Source organism: Meleagris gallopavo, chromosome 9 (assembly GCF_905368555.1).
Source record: "Meleagris gallopavo chromosome 9, MGAL_WU_HG_1.1, whole genome shotgun sequence".
NCBI lineage: Eukaryota > Metazoa > Chordata > Aves > Galliformes > Phasianidae > Meleagris > Meleagris gallopavo.
This window is the reverse complement of record NC_139412.1, coordinates 18,112,785-18,140,646: the sequence shown is the minus strand read 5'-3', so window position 1 is coordinate 18,140,646 and position 27,862 is coordinate 18,112,785. Positions and strand designations below refer to the sequence as shown.

The following is a 27,862-nucleotide window of genomic DNA, read 5'->3' as shown; positions in this document are numbered from 1 at the left end:
ATAAAATGAGGACTAATAGTTTGAAGCTAGTGAAAGGTATTTAGTCTATTTAGATAGCATTAGTGGGTTTGTTACTGAATACACTGTTCACTTTTCAACATCAACTTTTCATACAGGCTGGAAGTGGTTTCTAAGGGCTATGTTCTGGAGAACCCTTCTTAATTTGAAAATGTTAGGTCTTCTTGGTTCTGCTAGGAAAAGAAGAGACTATCCTCTCTAATTGCACTCCAAAAGGCTTAAGAAACTTCATCAAGGAAGTGGTGAGTGGAAATCCAAACTACCTAGAGTCAAACCACTGCACACTGCAAGGAAAATTCGTGGTTTTCCTCTCTTTTTAGACGCCATTACTACATGCTCTGGCAGCTGTGGGCTTGGAATAGAAGTTCTTAGGCAGGAAGTCCAATGAGATTATCCTCGAGGGTCCCTTCTGATCTGTAAATCTTTGGACTGTATTGATCATAGCTATAGGTCGTGAAGGAAGCTAGAAGTTACTCAACCTCCGGTCATCATTTTTTGGGCCTCTCTTGGAGAGACTGCAGTTATCACCTATATCTAACACATGTAAACACATCCCACATCTTCAGTGTAGACAATTTAGATCTGGCCACATGACACATGCTTTGTCTCTTAGACAAAATGCTGATTCTTATGTCTTTCACTGTGGGTGATTTGGGATTAAAGACCCACAGAAAACGACAGGTTAGATCTGGAATCAATTTTCATTTACAGCTGAGAAGCAGTTATTGATGCTGTGCTCACAGTTCAATAAAAGATCTAAAGATATAGACCTTGTGTTTCTTTTTCAATATAAGCAGCATAATCAGTCGCAAATGTTTTTACAAAGAAAATTGCACTGACAGCTTTATTAAAATTGCTGCCTTTAAAGTTTTAAGATATCAAAAATTTGACCTACTCAAATGGTTTTCAATATGCATACTGACCAACCCAATGGATTTTTATGTCATATATTTATAATACCAGGTATTATAAATGTTTAATATATTGTTTGAGAAGTATTGTTACTTTTAAGCACTGCCTGGGTGTTAAACTCTACAGAGAGGAGCACTGCACTCATACTGCATTCAAAGCTCCTCTTGCACAATATTTTTTAGGTTGCCCACAACAGATGGTGTCAAGGCAGATGACACACAGGTTCATAGTAAAAACATTAGCTGACAAGGTATTTCAGAGATGCTGCTATTGATGCTCTTCTGTAAGAATAGTGATTTTTAGAAGGCTTTATTACTGTGTTAAGAAACTAACTCGGAAATTAGAAAGAGTAGTGATTGTTTTCAATTAGTAGCTTGGTTCAGCTAAAAGAGCTTTGTCTGGATACAGTATTATAAGGAGCTGTAGTGTACTCAGTTTTCTTAACAAGCTCCTCTTTGTTCTTCTGCCTAAGAAATAGTCCTGTTAACCTCTGAAATGCATTCCTAATTGAAAGCACATCACTAGTTATCTGTGTGCATTTTAACTAAAGAAACTTTGATACTAACTGCATTGTTTTCATGTAAATAGTATTTTTGGCAAACAAATGAGATGTTTTTCTTTTCTATTGTATTGGGTCTTTTTTTCCCCTTCTTCACTTAATGATTGTCACCTTATTTGAACTCCTCTGATAACCAACTACAGAGACATTGTTGTGACAAGACAAACACAAGACATACACATAATTCATGGCCTTGATCTGTCTTCTGTATTTTACACAAACATTTTTATTTTTTGCTAGGTTACTACTAGGCAATTACCTACAAAATGTTTGACTTTGTAGCTCAATCTAAAAAGGCGATCAGCTGAGCTTTGAGTTGTTATAATGCATACTGAACGTTCAAATATTCAATTAATTTTTTTTAAAACCTATGACATGCAAAGATGCACTATGCTGTTGTTTTCAAACATGTTTTAAAGTGATATGTCTACCACTTTCGTTGTAACAATAGATATCCTTTCCTGTGGTCATTTATCCCATTTTTTTAGCTGGATCCTGAATAAGCTGTTTACTCCCCAAGGTTTCGCTGCATTTCCATTTACTTTGTTATCTATCAGCAGAAAGGCTGAAGAACAGCTCTTCAGTAATGACATCAATACTGCACACACAGTGAGAGAGGTCATCTTGTCAAAGCTGTGGAAAAATCAGATGGATTAGGATGAAACTAGGTGCAAAATAACTTTGATAGAGTCTTTAATGTAAACAGTTTATCTGTCACCAGGTTTCATCTAAATCCCAGAGTGATGCAGCATCTGTTGTAGCCACAGCAGTGTGTTTTGATAAAAAGCCCACTTTCCAGCATTTAAGATCTACAGTCATGTTTTGTAATTGTAGGGAAATGTTTTCATTGAGCCATTAATGAAAACAGAAGCTATTAGGATAGTGCAGTCATTCTTCTCAGTCTGTAACTATGAAAAATCCTTTCATGAAGATATGCCTCTACTTGCTACCTCAGTCCCTTTAAATTGATACTCAAATTATTTTATTCTGCACAACACTAGTAGAAACAGCTGTGTATCATCAACCACGTGAAAGGAATTCTCCATCTTCTGTTAGACCAGTCTTTGGAAATAAGGGATTTGATGGCTGACGTCTGAGGTACTAATTCACATGGCAGTGACATAGGTTCCTATCGTTGTGTTTGTTCATTATCAGCAAAAGCTTTCTGCAGCTGCTGTGAGATATGAGGTGAACTTGATGTAGTTATGAGCAAAGAACAAGGCACACCACTAAACTGTATGGTGTTATCAAAGGCTTTTCACTTTTTCAGACTCAAAGAATCTCGTGTAACTGTTTCTGCACATGTTGTTATTGCAGAGGTCATCTCTTACTGGGGACAGGGATTAATACAGCCCTCAGGAGTAATGGTTGCTGTAGACTGTACAGTTGTATAGATCAACAACAAGAAGGTTGCCCCTGCAGACTGCAGGCATGGTCTTACCTCAGTTGCATGCATCAGCATTGGAGGAACTGGAGAAGCCCCATCCCTCCCACTGAATTGCCTTTCCCATGGGTTGCCTAGTATGCACTGGCATCTCAGTGACTAAAAAACTTTCTACTGCAGTAGAGAAAATAATGCAAGAAAGGAAAATACTGGAAGGTGAGCAGCTCTAGCCAAGACTGAAATGCCTTTGTTGAAAAGAAGGATAAATATGGCTGCAAGAATTTCTCTCTTCACATTCCCACAAATAAGCAGGCCCCTCAGCGCTCTCTTAAGCATTTGCATTTCACAGGTTTAGTTTTTCATGCCACTAGCCTGAAGCAGCCAAACTATCAGCCGTGCCACTAGAAATCATTCACCTCAAGGAAAAGCTTTAGACACAGACCTGGTGCCTCTATCACTAATTAAGTGGAGGTGGAAAGACCATTTGTTCCTGAGCAGAGCCATAAGGCCCATACATTGGAGATCTGCCAGCTTTTTGGGAATGGGAGGGAGGAGGGAAATACAGCTTTCAGTCCTCAGGATGGATCACGTACTCTGTGTGTGCATGCATGCCTGTGCACACATGTTTTTATAAAGAAGGCTTTATTATTAGCATGGAGAAAAATACATTTCCCCAAGTCCTTTGGCATACATATGCCACTTATGTAAAAGTCTTGCACTGTTTTGGCAGCAAGCAAAGGCAGCAGCAGCTGAGATAATTGATTGACACCAATATTGTTGTTGTTAAAGGAAAAGCCAGACTTGACTGTACTGTCCTATAAAAATAAATCTGAGGTCTGTGGTATCTGTGGGCCGTCTAGGTGCTCAACACTCACTAATCCAACCACACAGGAAACATTCATCTTCCTTTTCTCCTCAAAAGGAGAGTGTAATTTTTATTATGCATGCTTTGCAAAGCTTTTTGGTAAAGAAATTGTCTGGCTTTTCTATACTGGCCATCTGCAGCACTGCTCTTATGTAAAAGCCCAGGCGACTGTGTATGTGAACCTCAAAATCTGAATTCCTAGGAGTTTTTCACACTAGTAGAATATAGCACTAGTATTCGCTTAAGGCTGAGGGGCTGCAAGTATCTCGACAGAGGGACTCATAGGTGGCCAGAACAAGCATAGAAGTAGGTGATGAAAAGGGCATGATAAATCCAGTAATTAACTTGTCAGCCGGAATAAGGGAAGAGGAACTGAAAGTTGATTTCCTCTGGAGGAATTCCAGGAGGACAATGGTAATGAGAACTAAACACCCTAATTTTTCTTACGATGAGTGCATCTGCCACTGAAAGGTTTGTTGGAGTTGGAGGTACTTCACTTTGTACTATCAGGATGAATCTTCCAAGAACAGACCTCCTACTCATTGTAGGAGCAGGCTTGAAGCACAGTGTGACACTGCAGGCTTGGGCCTGCTTCTCTCCCACAGAACATGTGTGCTTTACAAAGCTACCACTCTTCATGGCAATATATTGTGAGTAATTTGGCGAAGTCATCTGAGCAATATGGTAAATCAGACCAAGTGTAGCAAAGAGTTTTTTTATGTGTGTTTACTGCTATTGCCTATTTGATTTAATATTCAGGGTAAATTTGATGTTCAGTATAAACTAAAATCCTTAAAATCCTGTATATGGAAAAAAAAAACAAACAAACAGCACGAACAAATGAACAATAGCAATATCGATACATACCTTTCCAGCACTACCAGTTCTGGTACTCTTTGACTCAGACCTTTTGCTTCTCAAATCTAGGAAACTCTTCCTTCATTAAGAGTAGGGACAAAACTTAGGATAGATTGGAATCCTGGAGGAATGAGTTAAAGAACTTTGCCACTGTAAAGAATCTAAGCGTATAAACTGTAAAGGAACTGAAGTAGGAGAGGCTGTTTCAGAGATATTTGCCTAGCCTCCTTTGCATTTTGGCAAAGATAGTCTTAACTCACATGAATGCTGCGAAAGTAGCAATTAGATGCACACCAAAAGTACACTTCATTACAAGGCTTCAAAACACCAGCACTTATTCAGATAAGTCGCAGAGATTGAGATAGATACAAATAATTATACTCATTCTGCTGGACAGGGACAACCACGGAATACACCGATAGTAGAGACTATCTGCACCTGCACAATGAAGTACCAAGACATTATTTGAATTTATTTATTTTTCTCCTTCTTTCTTTAGGAAACTTTTGAGAAGACTTACTCTTTTTGTTCTCTTGTAAAATTTTCTTGACCATTTTTTCTGTTTTTTTTTTTTTTTCTTAAGATACTTTGTCGTGTGATGATAAATACATGGGTGTAGAGTAAGCCCAGCAAATAATGGATTTTTTTGTTTTATTAGCCTTCTGGGATGTTGAATCAAACACTTTTGAAGAGAAGCCATCAGTAAATAAGAATACAATAGTACATTTTATTCCCAGCTAAATATTTTACATTTTCAAAGTAGGACTAATCATCTGCTAAGCCTGGGGTTTTTGTAATGAATTTGTAACAATTTATTTACTAACAAATGTTGTGTATAACTAGAATTTCAATTCAGATATTTTTTTTCTTAAAGAAGTACTTCCCAGAATTGCAGAATCTTAGAATGGTAGGGGTTGGAAGAGGCTACTTGGCATCATCTAGATCAACCTCCCTGCTTCAGGCAGGATCACCTAGAACACATTGCCCAGGATCATATCCAGGCAGGTTTTTAATATCTCCAGAGAAGGAAACTCCACTGCTTTTCTGCGCAACCCATTCCAGTGCTCAGTCACACAATAAAGAAGTTTTTCTCATGTGCAGATAGAACTTTCTGTGTTTGAGTTTGAGCCCATGGCCTCTTGTCTTGTTGCCAGGCACCACAGAGAACAGCCTGGCCATCCCATTTATGCCTTTCCTTAAGATATTTGTACAAATTAATAAGATCCCCTCTCAGTCTTCTCCAGGCTGAACAGTCTCAGGTATGTCTCAGGTATGTCTCAGGTATGTCATGGCTGTCATGGGAGACAGTATTGAAAGCCTTGCTGAAATCCAGGTAGACGACATCCACTTGTCTCCCCACAATCTCTGTCATTCTGTCTCAGAAGACTATCAGATTGGCTAAGCATGATTTTCCTGTAGTGAAGTCGTGTCAACTGCCCCTGATCACCTCTCTTATCCTCCACATGCTTAAAGGTGGCCTCCAGGATGAGCTATTCCATCACCTTTTCTGTGATGGAGATGAGGCTGACAGGTCTATAGTTTCCCAGGTCCTCCTTTTTGCCCTTTTTGAAGACTGAAGTGACAATGGCCTTCTTCCAGTCTTCAGGTGCCATTCCCATTCTGCGTCATGGTTGATGGAGGGTCGCCTAGCACTTGTGGATGCCTCCCATCAAGGCCTGTGAACCTGTGGGAGTTAAGTTTGCCCAAATGATTTCTAACCCAACCTTCTTCCACCAAGAGAAAGTCTTCCTTTTTCTGTTGGCTACCCCCAGTCTCCAACCAGTCCTATTTATCCTAATTTTTTCAACTTGGTTCAGATAGAACAATTCTTATGAAAAATCAAGCGTCTATTTAGTAAAGAGTTCTGTTCTGTACCACAGAACTCAACAATGACCAAACTGGTATTGTGAGACCATTTAAATGTACTGGATTTCATGAGATGTTCTGAGAGTTAATTCGTATTTGTAAAGGAACTTGAAAATGCTTTAGAATATAGTCCTACAGAAATTGGCTTGATAGAATTTATAATGTCGTATTGTAGTTCCACATTTTTGGAAATGTAAATACTGCTGCAAACTTCTACCTTCAAGATACAATGATTCTTAAGTCCAGGTTTTTCTTAATATGGAATTGTCTGTCAAGGATGGGAATTGGTCAGATTTTTAATTACATACTTAGATTGGTTTTGACCACTGGCATGATGTAAACAGATTTTGGGAAAAATACTGACAGAAGCCCGAATATATCTACAGTGTTTCTCTATTAAAAGCAATTCACTTCATGGATGCAGTTAATTCCTAACACGGAGATGACTGTTTTAGTCTTGCTCACTTAAACTCTTTTTCATTTTACCCGGCCTCTGCTGTGCCAGCTGAAATTAAATTTCCTACTGGTAAAATTTTACCCTAAGTATTCTTGAGTGTCTGTTGGTAAAGCCAGAAAGATTACTAAATTGCCGAAAGCAGTGATGAAGTGTTCTCTGTAGTTCAGACACAACAAGAGTCCAATGAACAGCGCTGATTTGTAGAGATGATATGCATGGTGACTTGTTATTTCAAAAAATGAATCTCAAATGAACCATCCTATGTGTTTGGCTTCTGAAGGAAGTGTACTCATTTTCTAAAAATACAATGAGGAAAGTGCCTTCATCATTGTTTTTGGTTCTAGATATGATAATATTGGGCTTTTTGTCCTCAAGGTGGAGTTGACCTAAAACATCACACACAGAATTTCAAATATGAGGTTACTAACTTCATGTCAGAGGCAATTAGCGAGAAGGAAATACAGTCTCCTCTGTTGACATTAGGGGACAAATAGAGGAGAGTGTAACCAATGAAGTAAAGAAAAAAAATAAAGAAAGAAAGAAAAAGAAGAACAAGCCACAGATTTATGCATACACCAATACATATTAATCCTTCAGTCCTCATGTTCAAATTTATGTTTCCCAGCACAGTTCTAGATGTTTAGTTTGCTACAAGCACAGGAAGTCATACACGGAACTAAACATGTCATTACAGAATCAGACCGCAATACAGAGCAGTCAGGATCATAGATGACGTATTCTGTATAAATAAAAGTGCACAGTATAACTTCCAAGACAAGTGATAATCTACAGTCTGTTACAAATCAAGAAATTTAAAGAGTGTCTTTGTTTTTATTGGATTGTTGAGCTGAGTCCATGAGGTGTCTCTTCTTTACCCACAAGACAGAAGAACAGCATGGTAGAATATAAATATGTGTTGAGTTGCTTAGATATTCATCTGGGAATACAGAACTGGTTAGAAACTAGGAGGTGAATGCAAATTAGATTTGCAGCAGCTCTGGAAAAAATTAAAGCATGGAGGCCTGTCTCCTTCTGCCGTCACGATTCAGTGGCTTGAAGTGCCATCTGTCTCAGGCGAAGAGACTCTTCAAGGCTCAGCAATTGCCTTCTCAGGTGGCTACCAGTACTTCTGAATCAAGACTTTAAGGAGGCATTCTTAAAAAATACTGACATTTTCAAACTTCACTTCCATAAAATCAAGCACTTCAAATACTGGATTTTCAACTCTGCAATGGAAAATGTTAATTTTCTTTGGAGAGCAGACATTTCCCCTTTAAAACTTTTCTGAAAATCTAATTTACCTTCAATAGTTCCAATTATTTTACACTGATATTTTTGAGCTGGCCTCTTGTGACTTCATTCTCCCCAGGCCTTTGTGATGTCAGAAACGTACTGACTGTAGTACTTTTTCTGGTTCCTTCTTTTCAAAAGTCAGTCTGGTGACTGACAGTCATGAAGAAAAAGTGTCATTTTTCCCCTTCTGTGGTTCTTGTGCACAACCTAGAAGCAGCCAGGCATTGTTCCTGTGTTAGCTCTTTTGTATCATGTTTAAATATCTGCTAATGAAATAAGTTTGTGGGTCTATTCACACTACACAAATAAAGCACTGTGCAAATGATTCTTGAACAACTCATGCCAAAATCAAGAGTGATGTAACATATGAAGAAGAAATATGGAGTAGAAGTCTTTCACAGGGCTAGGGTTAGTCTTTCACAGTTATAAAAGTCATAGAAGAACATCTCCAGGCGAAGTCTCTCCGATGAATGATCCTCTGTATCTTACTGCTTTTTATGTGTTCTTCAGCATCTTTTTTTCTTATTCATTACTACAGTCAACTGTTGAAATAAGATCTTATAGAGTAGAGGTACAATTATGGAAAAGCCATAATTGGGAGGGGGGGGAAAAAAAAGGAAATTACAATTTACAGTGGAATGATTGTCTAGTTCATTCTGGCTTCCATTTTCTAATCATCCTAAATTATTTTAATGCACATTTTCAAGCTCAAAATTAACAAAAGTCCCATGATGTAATTCTCTTAACACCAATTGAATGTTATATTATATCAGTCCAATTTCATGCCACTCTTTTGCAGCATCTTTTCCTTCTCAGTGTAAGTTTATTATGATTTAGGAGCATCCTACCTACTCTATTTCTAGATAGTACTTTTAGTACATTAAGTTTCGGAAATAATGTGGAGTTAGAACCAGTTTCTTACTTGTAAAGCCTAGGAATCTAAGATAGAAAATAACTCTTATAATGTATTTGTCTTTGAAATATCTTAAATTAATAATCAAAAGCTTGCATCAAGTCTAAAACAAATCAAGCTTAGTCGTGAAGATGAGAAACAGGAATTATTAACTGAGTAGCAAAGCTGATGGGGGCTCAATGAAATCATTTTGTTCAAAGATTAAAGGCACTGAACACTGAAATAGTTTGAGGAGGATGGCTATGAACACATCTGACAAGAACTGCTAAATTCAGTAATGATCAAAAGTTAATTATCAAAGCAGAGAGAACTACTCAACGCAGACAATTTGAGTCAATAGCTGAGCAGCTCAGCAAAAAAGTAATTTGGGAGAAGTATTTTCTTATAATGAAGTTATATAAAAGTCATACATTTCAAAGAAACCCGCCTAAAACAAGATTGCATTCTTCCTGATCAGAGAAATATAATTAGCTCTAATTGACAGACCTGCTGTACACCAAATATTTTCAAACAATATGCTTCTGCATCAAAGCTTGATGTGTAGAGTTACTCAATGTCACTCTGATTTTGTCTTTCTTTATCTTCTGCCACTGGGCGTGCTCATGATATCTCAACAAATACGCTTTGAAAAATGAATGAGCAGCACCTACAAGATAAATAAAAGCAGAAGGCATTCTGCATTTCTGTTTCAGATAGAACCCCTGCCAAACTGTGTGCTGTGTTTAACATCACGTTCTCACTCAGAGGCAAACTGCATCATCTGAAATAGGAAATGATCAGTTGCATCATCCAACACTGAACTAGGCTAATACGTAGATTGAACTGAGAACTTGCAATATCATAGAATCATAGAATGGCTTGGGTTGGAAGAGACCTCAAGGATGATCAAGCTCCAACCCTCCTACTGCAGGCAGGGCCGCCAACCTCCACATTTAGTACAAGACCAGATTATTTTTCTAAAACTCTATATGAGTGAATGTATGTGTGGACAACACTCTCCCCACAGTGTGCCTTTTCTTAGAGCTAGGAAAGTGCCTTCTCCCAATAACACGGGAGGAAAAATGAAAAATTTTTAATGTAAAAATCTGAGATGTGTCAGAATGTACCTCTGTAATTCCTTGTTCCTGAAGCTACCATGTTTTAGAGTAAACATCCACATTGCTAAGTAATCAAAAATCAAATGCCCAATTTAGACTCTGTTCTTTAATATTCCATGACTTTCACATTGCCAGCTGTCACTCTCTGAAATATCTTCATCTTCTTTAATCTTTCATGCAAACAGTTTAGCTCATACCATCACGCACATGCACTCCTGAATATCCTCTGCTTCACTTTATATTAGAATTGACTGTATTTACTTCTGATCCTAGACACTCTTTGCTCTTCTGTTTTATTTTCCTTGTCTGTATTTCGATATCCATTTTTTGTAGTGACTTTTGAATAATTTAGAAGGAAAAAAAGCCTGTATGAGATTTAGATCCATGTTTCACATGCCTGAAATCAGAATTTTTGTAGTCCAGATATTTGGTATCTGGACCAAATGAAAGTGTCACTGCACAGTCAGAAAATCTTCTGCCATAGTGAAAGGATCTTTATAAACTTTAAAAATAATTCTAGTTCCTCGCAGGATGGGACTATAACTTGACATTTAATGGGAGGATTGGGGAACTGAAATGTAGTTTTCAGTGATATTTTAATCCATTGTAAATGAAGTATTTGCATCCTGTTACATGTAGTTTATTATTGAGGAATATTCCTTAATAACATGCTTTTTGATTTTGTGCCTACATGTGACAGCTAAAAAAAAATGAAGATTTGGGAGAGTTTTATTGGAAGGATGCACAACTCACACTATTTCACTAATGAGACAGGAATTCGATTTCATTTATGGGCTTCTTTGAGAAATCATAATTGGTTTGGGTGCATAATATGTTTTTGTGCAATCTTAACTTCAGTTTTTCCTGAGTTTTAAGTGTTTTATTTAGCATCTGTACTGTACAACCAAAATAGTTGTTTACCATCATACCTTCATCAATTTATCCTTTGGATGAAAAATGTAAACCAATTGAAACAAATGCATCTTTCTTCACATTCTGGGAGCCAACCCAGGGTATTGTTGTTTTTCCTTGTCAGCTGTCACAAGCCTTAATTCTTTCCCCCTAATTTAAAGTTATTATTAAGGATTTCCACAGATTTAATCAAAGATTTTATCTTTGTAGTGATTGGAGGCAAAAGAGCCAAAATAGAAGATATTCTGATAAGCTAGTCCTATTGTAGAGCCCAAAGGAGAACTAATTCTGGCAAAATTTGGAACCCAATTGTGCAGATCCCAGAGGTTTCAAAAGTTAGTCAGTTTTCATAAAGTATTTAATTCTTCGTGGGCTTATGTGATCATTTTTTTCAGGAACGCTAATATTAGCAGTTCCTATATGGGAACAATTTTATTTCCAAGCATAGCAGAGGTTAAAGTTCCTCACCAAAATCCTCCTGTCCAATTTTTGGTAGGCTTTACAAAGATACCTCCACAGGTAATTAAACAGTGAAACTTTTCTTTGTGTAATAAGTTTATGGATCAGTTGTCTTCTGCCTTTCCCCACGACCCGTACTTATAATCTCACTAATCATCTGACTGCTTCCCACACATAAATCTGTTGTAGTCTGGTTCTGTGAATGCTAGAAGGAATTTCCTGAAGTGGTACAAAACACTAGTTTCTCTGAAGGTGATGTTCAAACCCTCCTGCACTAAAATGTGTGGGATTCTCCTCAAAAGGCACACTGAAGAAAGGGAAAAGCATAGTTGGGTGAAAGGAAGGTCTGATAGCGGTTTTCTGCCTAGTCTTCCTGTCCACCCTCTTGGTGCAGCTGTGGTGGTTGCATCACTGGGGACCTTGATTCTGCCCCCCCAGTCACAGCCTAGTTAATGTCAAAAGCCTGGCCCAGCACCAGTTTGGTGGATTACTGGCAAATGCGTGGCTAATTATACAAAACCAAGCAGTGCTATGGTGAAACAGAAGCACACAACGACACTCACAGATTTGGTCTTGTGCCTCTAGGCTTAAATAAAGAAGTGCAACTACCTCCTGTAGGACCCAGGGGAGGCTTTCCTTCCTCATCCATGAGGCAAGCCTAGCACAGCTTATTGGACTAACCCCATTTAGCAGAAGCAGCGTGCACTGTAGCGATTAAGTAACCAGACGCTAGCAGAGTATAAAACAGCACAGGGACCAATACTGAGTGGGATCCCCTCTCAGCTGGACTGAAACCAGCAAACATCAGGTCATATTATGCTCCCTAACGATATCTAGAAATCTCCCTTCTTGCCTGGGAATATTGGCTACGGCCCTCTCAAGGAATTCTAATACCATGCTGTAGGGGAGTCAGACTCCATTATTTGGTAATTCATGGAAAACTGAAAGTACATATCCCACTCTCACCCCTCTCCCTTTTTGCATGTTAATTGTTGTATGCCTTGCCAAGACTGTTTGCTTGTTCATGTATGTTTGGAATTGTTATCTGCTGACTGTTTGTCAACGGAGATTGTAATTGCTTAAGGACATTAAAAAAATTTATAGTTAACCACCTGACTTGTGGTCAGTGAAGTGTGTTAACTAAAGTCTGTGCTACACTGCTGACAAATGTAAGGGAAAAGCACGTGGCAAAATGTTATTTACCTTTTCTGAAAAATTGAGAGGAGATGCAAGGTTGGTTTAGATTACATAATTATAGTACAGAAACATTAAAAAAAAAAAAAAACCCACCCTAAAATCCTCCACTAAAATCTTGAGCCACTTAACCAGTGTGATAGACTGGCATGGCTCTGCCATCAGTGCTCTAGCTGTGTTGCTTAGCAACATTTTAATTCAAGAAAAATCGAAGAAGATGAAATCCCCATGGAGAGGGAAACAGAAATAAGAGGGCCGTTGACAGATGATCTGAGTTGTTTCTTCTAATATACTGTGAAGATCACTGGCTCTTTTCATGAATGATAAATGAACTGTACACAGATCAATGGGTTCAGCAATAAACTGGAACCGGGCTCTGTGTCTGACGTGGTGCAGGCTGAGAGGGCCAAAGATTTACTCATTTAGATGATTTGAGTGTGTTTTCTCGAAGGTTTCACAAGAGGAAATTGATCCGAACATTTGGTCATCCCTTGCCATTTCTGTTGTTGGCAAATAAAAACTGTTTTGGAAACGAAGTCTGTTCTTCCCTTTAATTTTTCCTGTTGTTGTTCCTGTTCTGGGTATGGGCAGATAGGTTGTGACAAAAGAGGCCAGACTCAGAGTGGGAAGTAAAGTAATGTTCCTCAAGAATGATAGCCATTAAAAACAAACAAGCCACACTCATATCACAAACTTGGGTAGAAGTATTTAAGACCCTGAAAGGGGCCAGCTACTGAAGACACATTCCTCTGCTCTGGCCACGGCCAGGTGCCAGAGTGTGGTCTTCTGAAGAGCATCCAGTAGTGCAGGTTGGGTGCAGGTTGGTTGTGCTTAGTTGTGTTGTGTAATTGTTTGTCTCCCCCACCCCTCTTCTGTTTACAGGCTGCTGAAAAGACAAAATTGAGAAACATTCCTGTAAAGTAAGTTATTCTTTTATCTATTGGGAAATGTAACTTGAATGAACTTCTTGTGTATAATCACTAAAAAGCCACACAGCAAGGAGGGCAGTAAAAAAGAAAATGGAATTCAGATTGTCCCTAGTAATAGCTATTAGAAGGTCAGTATTGTTGAGGAAATCTTTTGATTTCTCATGTGTCTCTAATGATTGCACTACCCAAGATTCATCCAGTTTCCATAAATTAATGTGTTGTCTATGAATAGCTGCCAAAAAATATCACAGTCATACTCAATACATAGTGCTCCTAGCCTTGGGGAGGTTTGTACATGCTAAAAAGATTATGATTTTTAATTGCAATCCTTGAGAAGGTCTGACAGGAGGGAAGTAACTAGGAATATGCCAAATGATTTCTAGACACATGGGAATATTTTGCACCTGTGTATCAAGGCTTTGCCATCCTGTTGATTAAGTGCTCTCTCACTCAGTATGTGTGTCTTTCTCACACCACACACAGATGTATGTTTCTGCTCTCTACAGTTGGTCTCTATGAAGTATGAGCAAGCTACAAGGGAGCAATTTCCAGGGCATTTCATGAGAAGTTCTTAAATCTTAGTGCACTAGAAGTAACACTCAACCGTTTATTACTGAATTAAGAAAGTTGCTTTATAGATGTCCTAGCTCTTTGAGAAAAGGCATTTTCAGTTAAAGCTACCAACATCAGTGATTCCCTTTAAATAACAAATGTTCCAGTCTTAATGGGTTTTCCTGCACCAATAAAACACAGATTTTTAGCTTCAGTAGGTGATTATTGCAGTTTAACTAAATCCCAGTAACTATATATTCCTGTCAGAGACAGAGTAAATGTTCTTGCTTTCATTGTAGTCTGCTTCTCATGCAGGTTTTGGACGACAGTGGCTTAGTATTTGTAAGAACATGCACTGACAGAACTTGCAAATCATTGTGTTTTAGCACACATAGCAAAAGAATATACAGTTTGATCTCTCACTGTGTTTCCATCATGTATAGTCATTTATACCTTATAAAGTGAATGCAAAATGTGTATGAACACTCCTTGGAGTGATTAGACAAGATGCAAGATAGTCATAAATCACTCTCTCTTTATGTTTCATTTAATCTGATAAAAATTAGAAATAGCATCCAGTGGGGACTTGGTAGCACATTAAACTTTTAATGTGACAAGGGACCTTTCTTGCCTGTAGGGCTAGTTCAAACTCAGTGCAAGCTGAATTAAAGTCATTGTTACCTGGTGGTTTGTTTAATAGAAAGTATGAAATGAGCTGTGATTTCAGTTCATCTTCTAGAGAATCGAGGTGCTGTAAGGTGATGAGAGTCCTGGGCAGCAACTCCAAAACAGTCATTTTTCATTAATTCACTTTTTTAATATTTTGGGTCAAACTCTCAGGAATGGCTCAACTAAATTGAGTTTCCCCAAGTGAGACAAAGGTATTGAGCTTTGCAGTCATTAAATAGCATATGTGTGATACTGATGCCCAATTACTCTGTAAAAGAGATTTGGGTGTACGGAAGTGGGGGATTTAGGTTAAATAATTATTTTATGGGCCTTAAATAAGAGTAATATTTTGAAATGGAAGAAGGCCAGATGGATAGTCTCACTCTTTCCACCTACGTGTGCATATTTCACCATGTATTTTTCCCCCAACTAGTTGTTTAACTTCTCTCTGACTGTATTCATGGTTGCAGCTTCAATTAGTACCCTAGGGAATACATTATACATATTAATTACAGCCTGTATAATGAACAGCTGATAAATCTGTCTCATTTTTCAGTGAAATGTAACTATTTAAGTTACCTCTATGCAATTACAATTTTATGCTAAAATATTACCTCTTAGGGCAAAAGCAAAAATAGTATCTCTAAAATAGCAGTTGTGGACATAGATTACATTTACATAGGTTGCTCTGAAAGTCATAGGATCACAAAATCAGAATGTCTTGGGTTCGCCCTTGTCCTGTCACTACTAGCGGTGTAAAAAGTTGATTTCCCTCCTGCTTATAAACTCCCTTTAAGGTTCAGTGAGATCTCCCTGAGCCTTCTCTTCACCAGGTGAAACCAGCCTATCTCCCTTGGCCTTTCTTTGTATGAGTGGTTCTCCAGCCCTCTGAGCATCTATATGGTTACTCTGGACCTCCTGAGCTGAGGGCCCCAGACCTGTACCTAGTGCTCTAGACAGGGCCTCATGAGGGCAGAGTAGAGAGGGACAATTATCTCATCACATCCCTCTCCCTACCGTTTAACCCTCTGTTAATGCAGTCCAGAATACTGTTTATCTTCCAGGCTACAAGTGCACACTGGTGGCTCCTGTCCATCTTTTTGTCTACTAGGACACCCAAGGTCCCAATCTTCACAGGATTGCACTCAAGTAGTTCTCCCAGTCTTTGCTTATATCTGGGATTGTCCCAACCCAAGTGCCACACCTCGCACTTGGCCTTATTGAACCTTGTTAAGTTCACATGCACCCACTTTTTGAGCCAGTCCAGGTCCCTCTGGATGCCTTTCTTCTGTTCTCTCGACTACACTACTCAGCTTGGTGTTATCAGCAAACCTGAGTTTGCTGTGTCATTGATAAAAATGTTAAAGAGCACCACTCTAAAGATGGATCCCTGGGGACACCAGCAATGACCATGCTCTACCTGGACATAGGAGCTCTTGGTCACAACCCTCTTGCTGCAACCATCCAACCAGTTTCTTATCTACCTTACAAATACGCTTCAAACATGTATCTCTTATCTGCCTGAATGTAATGCCTCCTATTTATTTTCACAGAAACTACAACAAACGCAAAGAGTACAAAAACACTACTTGATAGAGAAAATTCCCAATTACAGAACATTATTTTTCAGCACAGATACCACCACTAGCTGTGCATTTTTGCCAGCAATGAACAAGAGCCTGCAGGCCATGCTTGCAAACATTTGCACAAGTGGAGGTGATCACTTGATCACTCTTGTCTTTGCTGAAACACAACACTGACCCCTCACTGTGCTCACATCCACTTTTCGGTTTCCATCAACATTCAGCAAAGTGTCGATGAATGCCAGTGGGTGCCACTTTTTCCCTCATGGAGGAATTCAGTGACACACCTTTGCTCCCTACACTGTTCTATGTCAGACACCATTTTGTCAGACTGCCCCTTTGCTGCCATCTTTCGCACAGAAACAAAATGCGAGGGAATATTGCTGAAGAGGGTTCAGCCTCTACTAACATTCCATCAACAGTTGTCTCTGGTGTCATGGGCCAACATCATAACATAGTAGGAATTACTTTCAGAGCAGCCCTGGTATACAAGCAGCACAGCCTCACTAAGCATACCTCAAGCACATCTAGCTTTTAGTGCTGTTGCTTTTGTAGCTCTGAAATGTCAAAGAGAATTTTGCTTGAATTTTAATGTTCTTCAGCTATGCAAAATAAAGTTGGTAGCTTCTATTGTCGTAAGAATTGAAAGCTGTACAGATTCCTTCTGCCATATGTGACTTACCACATACATTTTTCAAAACACATTTCTGTTATTAAGACATATGTGATAGTACACTTCTGCAAATGTGAATTGCTTTTGGCTAAAAGCCATGCACTAATAAGTTGAGTTGAATCTAGCTGCATTTGACATCTGTTACAATATATATATGTGTATATAAATATATATAAAAAGATATTATCTGTTGTCATTAGCATTAAAAACTTCCTTGTTTTTATGTTGCTCTGACATAGTTCTTATTTCCCAAACCTGGAATCAGAAATAATTCCCTTTTAAAGACTGTTGTTTTCATAATATCCCTAGTTCAGTTCTTAGTAGTACCACTGTTTAGCATGCTAGTTAAGGAACACGACAAAGATTTTTGTAGAAATAGTCTGTTTGCTTTTGTTGCTTGGTTATTAGAATCACAGAGCCATAAAATATCTTGAGTTGGAAGGAACCCAAAGGATTCATCGAGATCCAGTTCCTGGCTCCACACAGGAGCACCCAAAATCCAAACCTTATCTGTGAGAGCTGTATCTAAATTCTCCCTGAATTCCAGCAGCTTGGGTCTGTGACCCTGTAGAGCCTGTACCAAGCCCAACCACCCCCTGGTGAAGAACTTTTTCTTAACACCCAGCCTGAATCTCATCTGACACAGCTCTGTGCACTTCCCTTGAGTCCTTTTGCTGTCACATGAGAGCAGAGGTCTGGGGTCACAAAGATGCTCAGAGGGCTGGAGCACCTGTCCTATGAATAGGCTGAGGGAGATGGGCTTGTTCATCCTGGAGAAAAGAAGGATCCATGGAGACCTCATTGCAGTCTCCCAGTACTTAAAGGGAGGTACTTAAAGCAGGAGGCAAATCAACCTTTTACATGGGTAGATAGTGATAGAACAAGGGGGAATGGTTTTAAACTGAAAGAGGAGAGATTTAAGTTAGTTGCCAGAGGGTAAATTTTCACTGAGAGGGTTGTGAGACCTGGCACTGCTATCCAGATAATCTGTGGGTGCACCATTCTTGGAGATGTCCAAGATCAGGCTGAATGGCCCTGATTTAGTGGTTGGCTACCCTGCCTATGGCAGGTGGTTGGAACTGGATGATCTCTGAGATCTCTTCCAGCCCAAGATGTTCTGTGATTCTGTGTCAGTGCTGCCACTCCACTCCCCTGTGAGGCTGCCATGGGACCTCTCCTCAGCCTCCTCTTTTCTGGACTGAACGAACCATGGGAGCTCAGCTGCTCCTCATACATCTTGTCTTCTAATTAATGTTGCAGGTTTCAGGTATAGGGGGAAGCTTACTTAATTTTTATTTTGTCCTTCCGTTGCCTAAAACTTCAGGAGGGGAAAAAGAAAACCAAGGAAGTTTTCCTTCTACAGTTCAATTAGGCAGTTGTGCAACTGATTTCTTACTATCCAAGGGTTTGTAGGTGCTTAGACTGAGTTCATCCAGTTCATATCAGTTATACAAACTTCCTGAAGGTCAGAGGAATGCAGGTGGCATTTGACTTCTTCACAAGGCATGATCTCAGTTCCATGTTGTTTATAGCACGACAAGAAGACACAACACATGCAGAGGAACTCATCATAGTATATTGGTAGCCTCATCTAACATACTACTACCATTAAAAAGCACAGAGAAAGTAGCTGAGAAGTCTCTGCACCTGCTGAACTGACTTTTTTTGGTGAAAATAATGCAATTGCATCTCCAAAAGCATAAGGCCCTCTTCTGTCATATGTGGCATCAGAGTCACCCTACAACTGCAGATTCTATTAACTTAACTTATTTTATACTCCTCTTCCTCTGTCATAAAAGGAGAACTTGCTGTCCATCACAGACTTAATCCATATTTATATTGACAGTAGCAGGGAAGGGATTTCTTGTATGCAAAGTCCTAGATACTTTCTTACTTGCTAGTTCTTATCATGCTGTTCCCATCCCTGCGTCTGAAAGAAGTAACATTACTTAAACAAGTTTACTCTGTGAACACTTTCTGATTTCTGAAGAGCTGTTACATGAGAAATTGTTTTCAATTATGACATATCCAGAGGAAATAATCTATTATATACTCTGTGATTTGGATTCTCATTAAAATTCAATAGCAGCCTTGTTCTGAAATCCAGCTGATGATCACAGTTCTCAGGCTTTTTTCCAGACCTGGGTAGGCAATGAAAGCCCATATCAGCCTAGGAGCCAAAATGCATTGTATCTGTGTTGAGTTGACCAAATCATTTGTCCCTTGTCTCAGTGGGTCGAGCTGCAGGATCCCATCAGATCTGAGTACAGTCAGGGTTAAGCCTTGCTTTCAAGTACAAGATTTTGCTTGGCAGCCTGTACGTTAATGTAGTCTGAAGGTCTGCTAGCTCAGTACGTTATTACTGCCAGTGGCAGACTGCGGGGAAAGGACAGAAATTAGAGAAGCAACCTTCAAAGCATCTCTTCCATTTTCCTGTGCACAACAGTTCACACTTCCATGATCTCACATCCTGTGTTTAGGAGTTACCAATGCACTTATTCTCCATGCAAAATCTCATTTAAAATCTGTTTATACCTTTTGTCCCCACAACGTCCTGCGGCACTGAACACTACGCTGCTTGAAAAACTACTGTATTTTGTTTGTTTAAAACCCTTTTCCTCATACGTTCACAGGAATCCATGCAAGTAGCTATGTTATGCAAAATAACAAAAGATTACTTGCTATTTCTCATTCATGATACGACATATCTCTGCTGTGTAGACCAAGGAGTTTTCCTACTCAAAAGCCACTATTAATAATGCTCTTTTTCCCTCTAAGACTGTGAGTCCACCAGTGAGCTAAAGCAACCAAAGGCAAATCTCTTTGCAATTGGGAAAGGAAGTCTTTGAGGCAGCCAGTCAGATGGAGGCAGTGGTTAGGAAGATAACTGGTTTCTTTTTATTCTTTTTCACATTGGAGAGATGAGTTCTTTTTATGGTGCTGCTCTTCTGACTGAGAACTGGATACAGCCTGGCTCAAAAGCTTCAGATTGCAGTCCTTTATGAAAATGACCAGAGGGACTCCTTGGGAAAATGCAGTCAGTTGAAAGAATGATTTAGTTAAAACCCTGGTTTCATCCAGCACAGCAGAATTAAATAATTTTTTAAGATACATATTTTTTTTATATATTTTTTTTTTATAAAAAATGAATATTTTTAAGAGCAGCTCTTGTACTCCATGAACTTCTGTAGAACTATATAATATTCAAATTGACTTCTTGCTTTCGGAAAGAAAATTCTGGCTTCCTTGAGTGTCCTTTATCCTCTCTTCTATTACAGAGCATTAAAATCTTCAATAGAAAGCATTGCCATTTCCCCCAAGCACCTGCACATGTTTAAATTTGCTGTAGACTTAATGACTACCAGATTTATGTTATAGGGTTATAGCTTATGTTAAAATCCTACTGCTTTTTATATTTTTGAAATTTATTTGTTTTCCATCACTGACAAGACCAACCACACGTTTGTTAACCAGAAAGATTTTTGGTGGTTATTGTTTTTTCCTGTCATAAAACTCATCTTCTCAGAAGGCCATCAGTCTTGACTTGGTACAATTTTCTGTCCCAGCCATTGTTGGAATTGCAACCCATTAACTATTTATATGTTGACATTTCAATTGACCTCTCATTTGCAAAGCACAGTGGTATTTTTTGTGGCCTTTTCATCCTTCATTATAAATGGAATAGGAATGACTATTTCTACTGTTTGCATTTTAAAAAAATACCTTTGTTTTACCAGCTGGAATGGCATCTTGTTTTTCCCTTCCTGGGTAGACTTGCATGAAAGGTCTAAGGTCTAAGCAAGTCATGCAGAGCCAGAGGATTCTCTTATTGACTCAATATGGAGGAGGGCAAACAGGTCAGACTCCGAGGGTCACTTAATGTATGCTGTAATAGTGATAACCATAAACAGATCTTTTGCTCCTGTTGTCAAATGTGCAGGCCACTGAGCTGGGTTTGAAGGTTTGTTTTTGCTGGTCAGATCAGGCACTTGTAACCAACAAAGGTGGTGGTGTGCCACTGGTACTCAGCAATTTCTGCTGTAGAAAAAAAAGAAAAAAAGATTGTGTAGGTTGAAAAAACTTGCATTTATGTATGGGAAGGTGTCTTTATATACATATGCATGCGTATATATGTACATGCGTATCTACATAGCCATATTTATGCAGGCATATTGTATGAGTATATGCATATGAGTAGATGAATCTAAAGGACATTTGCTAAAGAACTTGAAATCAAACCACATTCAACTAAACAAAAAGCCAAAACTTGCTATAAATCTCATTTTCAGTGAAACTCCCAGGCAATTTACAGCCATCACCTGTTAGTCTCTGCTTATAAACGTTCCTTAGTCCATATCTGTCTAACTACTAAATCAGCCAGCACCAACTGAATTAGTTCTAAAAATCCATTACAACACAGGGCCTAAACTGCCTGCTCACATTCATTTCTCAAAGAAATCCATTCATATTTATGTTTTAATACTTTAAGTCTAGCATGTGAAAGCACTCAAATCCCCAGCAGAAATCCAGGGAAAAACCTGCTTACAGGCAATTACAGACAATGTTCTTTAGTCCCTGATCCTCCTAGTCTGTCCACTTAGGCATCCACACAGTTGCAGAGTTCGGTCAATCAGAGCAGTTTATTGCACCAGCAGCCGAGTCCCTCGAGAGCTGGCCAAACTCAAAATGCCACTGGTTCTGGCCCACATGGTTGCATCTGCACAGGCATGCAGAGCTTCCAGCGGGGTTGGATCTTGGAGTATCACTATGAAAACCAAACATAGGTTTTCCAGAGAGTTTTATTTAGGGAGCTACATTTTCTCAGCAAAATGTGAACTCTAGAAATGTTACGAGGGATTATTTTACTCTTACAAGTTAAAGGTTAGTGTTGGAAATGGATTATAAAATTGCCGCTTTTAAACTGTTTGCAAAGAAATGCACATATTAAATCCTTTTTGATGATAGCACACTAATCCCTAAATACTGATTTTTATGTAAATTTTGACTCTTGCAAAGCCCTGACAATTCATCTATACCCATGTGGTTTTATCAGAGCTCAATTTCTCCTTTAGATCTTTTTTCTTTTCTGCAGTACCTTTTGCTTTATTCCAAAGTCATCACAGCAGCTGGAAGATATAGTGCTTTAGACATAAAATAATAACTCTGTTTAATATTTTACCTTTATTTTCTGAATTTTGTCCCTCTGACACATCTTGTTAGATATATTTTTATCAGTCCAAAGGATAACCACAGTAGGGCTATTTTTATTTCTAAGGAAATGATGCATGGTAAGAACTGGCAGGGCCCAAAACAGTAAATCAGTCCTGTCCCAACCACAGAATGTATTAAAAGTCTCTAGCCTGTGATAATAAGTTATAATTCACTTGACTAGCAGTTTGTTTGAACTTTAAATTGTGCAAATGAGTCACATTGGTTAAGTCTGAAATATGGAATTGTTTGTATTTTGAAGGTTTTTGGCTACCCACCACAACAGGTACTTGGAAAGAGAACAGTGCATTTTTGAAGTGAAAAGTTTCTGACTTGATTGTATAACTTGTAGTAGATGGTTAAATTGCTGTGTGAGCACATTTGCTTACAAGACAGTGAAATGGACACTCTGAGAGCTCATTCATCTAATCTCTTACAAATCTGAGCACACACCATCAATACCAAGCACTGCTGAATCCAACTACACACACTGGCTGCAGCTCCTGAGCCAAACTCGTTGCTCGGGAGCCATCACACAACTTTGGATTGCTAGAGTAAACTTTTCTTCAGCATATTTTTTATTCACTGAGAAATGCATATTCCACTTGATCTTTTGTGTAAAAATTACCACAACTATTGCAGCTGGGCAAAAATATGTATTTTTCTCTTTAACTGGGTCACTTTTGTTATTTTTCAAAACTGCATTTTCTCACCTTTGTTGTGACACAGTTTGTCAAGATTAAATTTAGGTCAGATTTCGGAGGTTTTAGGGAAAAAATGAAGTGGAAGTTTGAAGCAAACAAAAGCTCTTTTTTTTCTCATTTCTTCCTTTGAAAATCAGCCAAGGTCAATATTTTTTCCAATTTATTGTGGGTCAAAGGAGTATGCGGGTTCTCATTCTATGTTGCTGGTCATTTTAGGCTTTGTACTTGTCTTCCTCATTATCAACTTTAATCCACATAGCATTTATTCAAACAATTATTTTAAGTGTTTGCCTTGGGCATCGTAGTAAGTAACAGCTGTTTTCTAACTACTGATCTTTTCAAAATTAATGCTCTAAAAATGTGTTTCTGAGCAAAGATATTGCAACCAAGCAACAGATACAAGCAAAATCAAAGAAAACGCCTGATCCCAGCGTGAATGGGAATATCCTGGTTTCAGAATAGATCCCTGAATCCTACACAGGAGCAAACAGATCACATGTACTCTTGAATTTTATTGCTATGCCACTTCTGTCCTCGTGGAAGAAAAATAATGAGAGCAAGTAGTTTTAGTGTGCTTACATGAGTATCTAATTTACTTAGGGTCTAGCACTGTATCGATATTCTCCAGATGAAGATTCCTGCCTTTGAGAGCCTTCCTGAGGCAATGCAAAGCTACCTGGCAGTGGGATTGGACTGAGTCTATCTTAAACCTCTTAGACATTGGAATCCCTCTGTCCGCTCTCTTGCTTCATTGGAACTTCTAATTTTGCACTGCAGTGAGAGGGGAGAATGAAGTTTCCTCTGTTCTTCTGGCTTTTGGCCTCTTGGTAATAAATGTAGGTTATTCCTAAGGTAATGCCTCCTATTTATTTCTTTGGAAATTACAACAGATGCGAAGAGTACAAGATTTTGTAGCTGAGAATTTGCTCAGTATTTTTCAATATAGTCAGTACCATCAGTGATGCAATTTCAGTAGTGATGAACAAGATACCACACTCGTAAACATCTGCACCAGCAGCGATGACCATCAGTTGCTGTCACCACTGCTGAAACACACTCCCCACCCCCCACTCTGCTCATATCTACTGTTTGGTCTCCCTAGACATTCAGCAACCATCAGTGAATACCAGTGGGTGCTGCTACATCCACATGGAGGAATTCAGTGGCACACCTTTGTTTTATTTGCACTTCCATGTCAGATGGCATTCTGTCAGATTGCCCCTGTACTGCCATCTGTCACACAACAACAAAAACAGAATATTGGTAGGAGAATATTGCATCTACTTCCATCTTATCACATTCACCTCTGATGTCATAGGCCAACATCATAATGTAGGAGGCATTAATTTTGGAACAGCACTCATAGTAGGTTTCCTCTGCCTTATGAGGTCTTAGAGATAGGACAGAATAAATGTGGTGCTCTTTGATATCCACATATTCTCCTTGTTATCTTTGCTGATATATCCCTCAAAAAGAGCTTGTCACATAGCAAGCAGCCCTTTGCTTTGGTGGTAAAATGTGTAATAAAAAGAAAAACGGGTATCTTTCAAATGTTTTGTGTGTGTGTGTGTGTGTGTTTTTGTTGTTTTTTTTTAATATAAGTACAAAAAAAAATCTTCTGCTATTTGAGAGAAACAAAAAAAATCCAGTCATTTAGGATCGATGAATACAAAAGAAAGGAAATAACACTGCTACAAGGTTAATTTTGCCTAGTACAACATTTCCTAGTATTGAATTGCCTGATATACTCCCTCAGGGATTGCTCCTGCACTTGCAATAATCGAGGCTGATTTTATTGGAAAATCACCTCTGGATGAGATACATACTCTGGAGAGAACTTTTCATGGGTACAAATAGGTTTTTGGTGCCAGTGCCATGTTGCCCAGGCCAGCACAGTTATAGTTCCCAATCTGTCTGTTCATTCAAGCAGCAAATTCATTAGCAGCCCTTCTGGCAGGATAGAAAAATAGACATATTAGGGAAATTCACTTTGAATTGTTTTCAGGATTTGTTGGATAACAGTTCAGTAATCAAATTGTGCCTCCTAACAAGAGCATTAAATATTTTTATTAATAGTGGCAGAGAGGCTGCAGATATTCTTTTAAGTGCCGACCATTTTACCATAACGCTATGTCACTTGCAAAGATCATGGATGAAAGAAGAGATTAGCATAGTTGGAGTGGGGGTGCTTGTAACGTCTGAGCTGATTTTTGTTTTGTGTCGTGCAGCGAGTTGCTGTGAGTCGTGTAACGCTCACGTTACAGATGTAACGTGTGTTCAGTATCGCCTCATCCATCAGGCCTTGTCAGCTTGCTGGCTCTTTAATTGTAGAAGCGGGCTGCATCTCGACAGCAGTGTGCTCTCTCTACCTATGGGATGTAGGTTCAGATATACACAGTGGCTTCCAGGCCTTGTCAAGTGGAAACCAAGCATATTGTAAACAGAGCGCATTCCGCCTCCAGCCAGGAAAGGGAACGTGCAGGGCACCCCTGTACCAGGGCCCTCCGCTGACCTTGTGGTGCCTTTGTGTGGAGGCTGGAGGAGTGCTGGGAAAAGGCTGATTCAGAGAGACGGGTGAGCAAGGAAGAAAAATCAAGGAGACTGGCACAAGGATGGTGAAAAAAATATATCTTTCTAAAGAAAGATGGAAAAGCATTTGCACACAGGAATTTAGTGCACTGAACTCCAGGAACTGAGAGATTTAAAAATTAGGATTGTAAAATTATAATCTCTATACTCTGTTTCTTACTTCCTGTTGTCTTCATTGTTTCACAGCGAAGAGGAGAGTCGTCCTTGGTATCAATCATGGTAAGCTACCACGACAAAGGAATAAGCGGCATATGGCTTAGCGCTTCTGGGTCTAGCAATCAGGTAGCAACCCTCTGCAGTTCAGCTGTAGTTCGGTTCCCAGTGGGCTTTACTTTGATGATTAGGTATATTGAGCTCCTCGTGTCATTCAAAGACAGCAGAAGTTCCTATGGGTTGATGTTAGGTTTCTCTCACTACATTTCAGTTTTCCATAACCAGTGTCATTGCATTTAACAGTTTCTTCATAATGGAACTTCATGTTGAATCAGATTAGTTTTTAAAGTGAAAGAGCGCCGTGAAAAGTCTTTTGAAACACTGATCTCTGGAAAAATCCTTACCAAGTGAAAATGGGGAGGAATTATCTATTGATTTCCCCTAAAGACATTTAGGTGCCCAATCCCTAGATCATTAAGGAATACTCAGAAAAAAAAAATTGTGATTAGCATTCTTTACAGGACTTACACTGCCTCCTTGCTGAAGCCATCGCTGTACTAAATAAATAGAAAATATTTGTTCACTCATATTTGAAATCAAAACTGTGGTACTTAAAGCCAAGTTCTGTGCAAGTGGAATTACATCAGAGGAAAGTTTGAACTTCTGATTCTAATTGATCCCTCTGTATTTCAACACAGCACCTGTTAAATACTAGCATGCTTTGTGGACACAGAGCTGCTCCTTTCCTGGTGCTTACCTTCTCTCCTTCTGCTGTTCCCATCTGTTCAGGAAGACTGGGAGGCTGAGTGCTGTGCCCGTTGGAGGACACAGGTATGGGCTGTATTGGGAGTTCAGTGTGTAGAGAGAGGATGAGGGAAACTCAGAGAATAAAGGCAGCCAGTCCAGAACATACACCACAGAGAGCATAAGCTCACGCTCATGCACCGCAGTCAGAAGTCAGCGAGCTCTGTTAGGGAATCTTTGGAGAAATCTGGAACCTTGGAGAACCTTCTAAGCATGCCACTGCTTGAGGCTCTGTTCTTCTCAAAAGTCTGCGATCTCATTTCTCTCTTTGGTGCACCTTCTCCATGGAGTTTCCAAGAGGAGAGTCATTTGGTTTGTGTCACAACACGCTCTCACTGAAGTTCGCCTGTCATCTCCCTCCATAATGACTGCGGCACACAGCATGACAGCACAAGCACTGTTTTTAGATAGCAAATTCAGTGTCACACATCCACGGTGAAGCACTCGCTGTAATTCACAATTAGCCTTAACGTGCTGTGAGGAGAGCGACTGCATATGAATGTGTCACAGCTTTGCAAGCCCAACCTTTACAAGCTACAAAGGCTATACAGCTCTCCGTATCACACATCCAGGAGTGCCTTTCCCATAGTTTTATTTCTTGGCAGTTACTACAGTTTTATGAAACAATTTTTTTTTAATGTGACAAAGTCACTTCAATTACACAGTCATTATAAGTTTTGCCAAGGTTGACTATGGATCGTTTTGTGTTCATTAGAGCACAAAATTAGAATTTTCATTGCAGCAACTGTAAACAGTATTGGTTCAAAAGAGTAAGCTTTTTCTCCCCATAAAATCTTGGATAAGCTATAATTGAGGAATTCCATGGTTTTTGACAGATTTTAATTTTTTTAACTGCCTTCTGGGTTAGTGGTGTTTTTTTCCCTTCTTCTTTCTAGGCTTTGATATATTTATTTTGATCTAGAGACTGAATAACTGGTTCCCTTCAAAATGATGACATTGCCACACTCTGCATGAACAAGCAGGTGCAGTCAGTATCATCCTAAGGTGAATAAATTATTTCTTCAACTTTATCAACATTTTTTCTTGCTTCTTGGTTCTTGTCATTTTAGCCATAGATGGTCACCAGGAAATAACTCTGATTCAGAAAATACTTCATCATCTGCTCGAGTCCCACTGAGCCCCATTAAGCTTTCACTGAAGTAATTTCAGAGTCGTTACTTAAGTAATAATCAAAGTTCTATTTAATATGC

General features: G+C 39.0%; 1 protein-coding gene across 6 annotated transcripts in view; it reads left to right on the top strand.

The window, feature by feature from the left end:
• AFF2 (ALF transcription elongation factor 2) overlaps positions 1 to 27,862 on the top strand; it is a 347,616-nt gene that overhangs the window by 250,701 nt on the left and 69,053 nt on the right. For 4 of the 6 annotated variants that reach the window (XM_085230951.1, XM_085230947.1, XM_085230946.1 and 1 more), the window contains 2 exons: positions 13,670 to 13,707; positions 25,881 to 25,913. In XM_085230951.1, the coding sequence (XP_085087077.1) occupies positions 13,670 to 13,707; positions 25,881 to 25,913 (71 nt within the window). The remainder of the gene's footprint in view (positions 1 to 13,669; positions 13,708 to 25,880; positions 25,914 to 27,862) is intronic. The other 2 variants (XM_085230950.1, XM_085230949.1) reach the window with 1 other exon arrangement.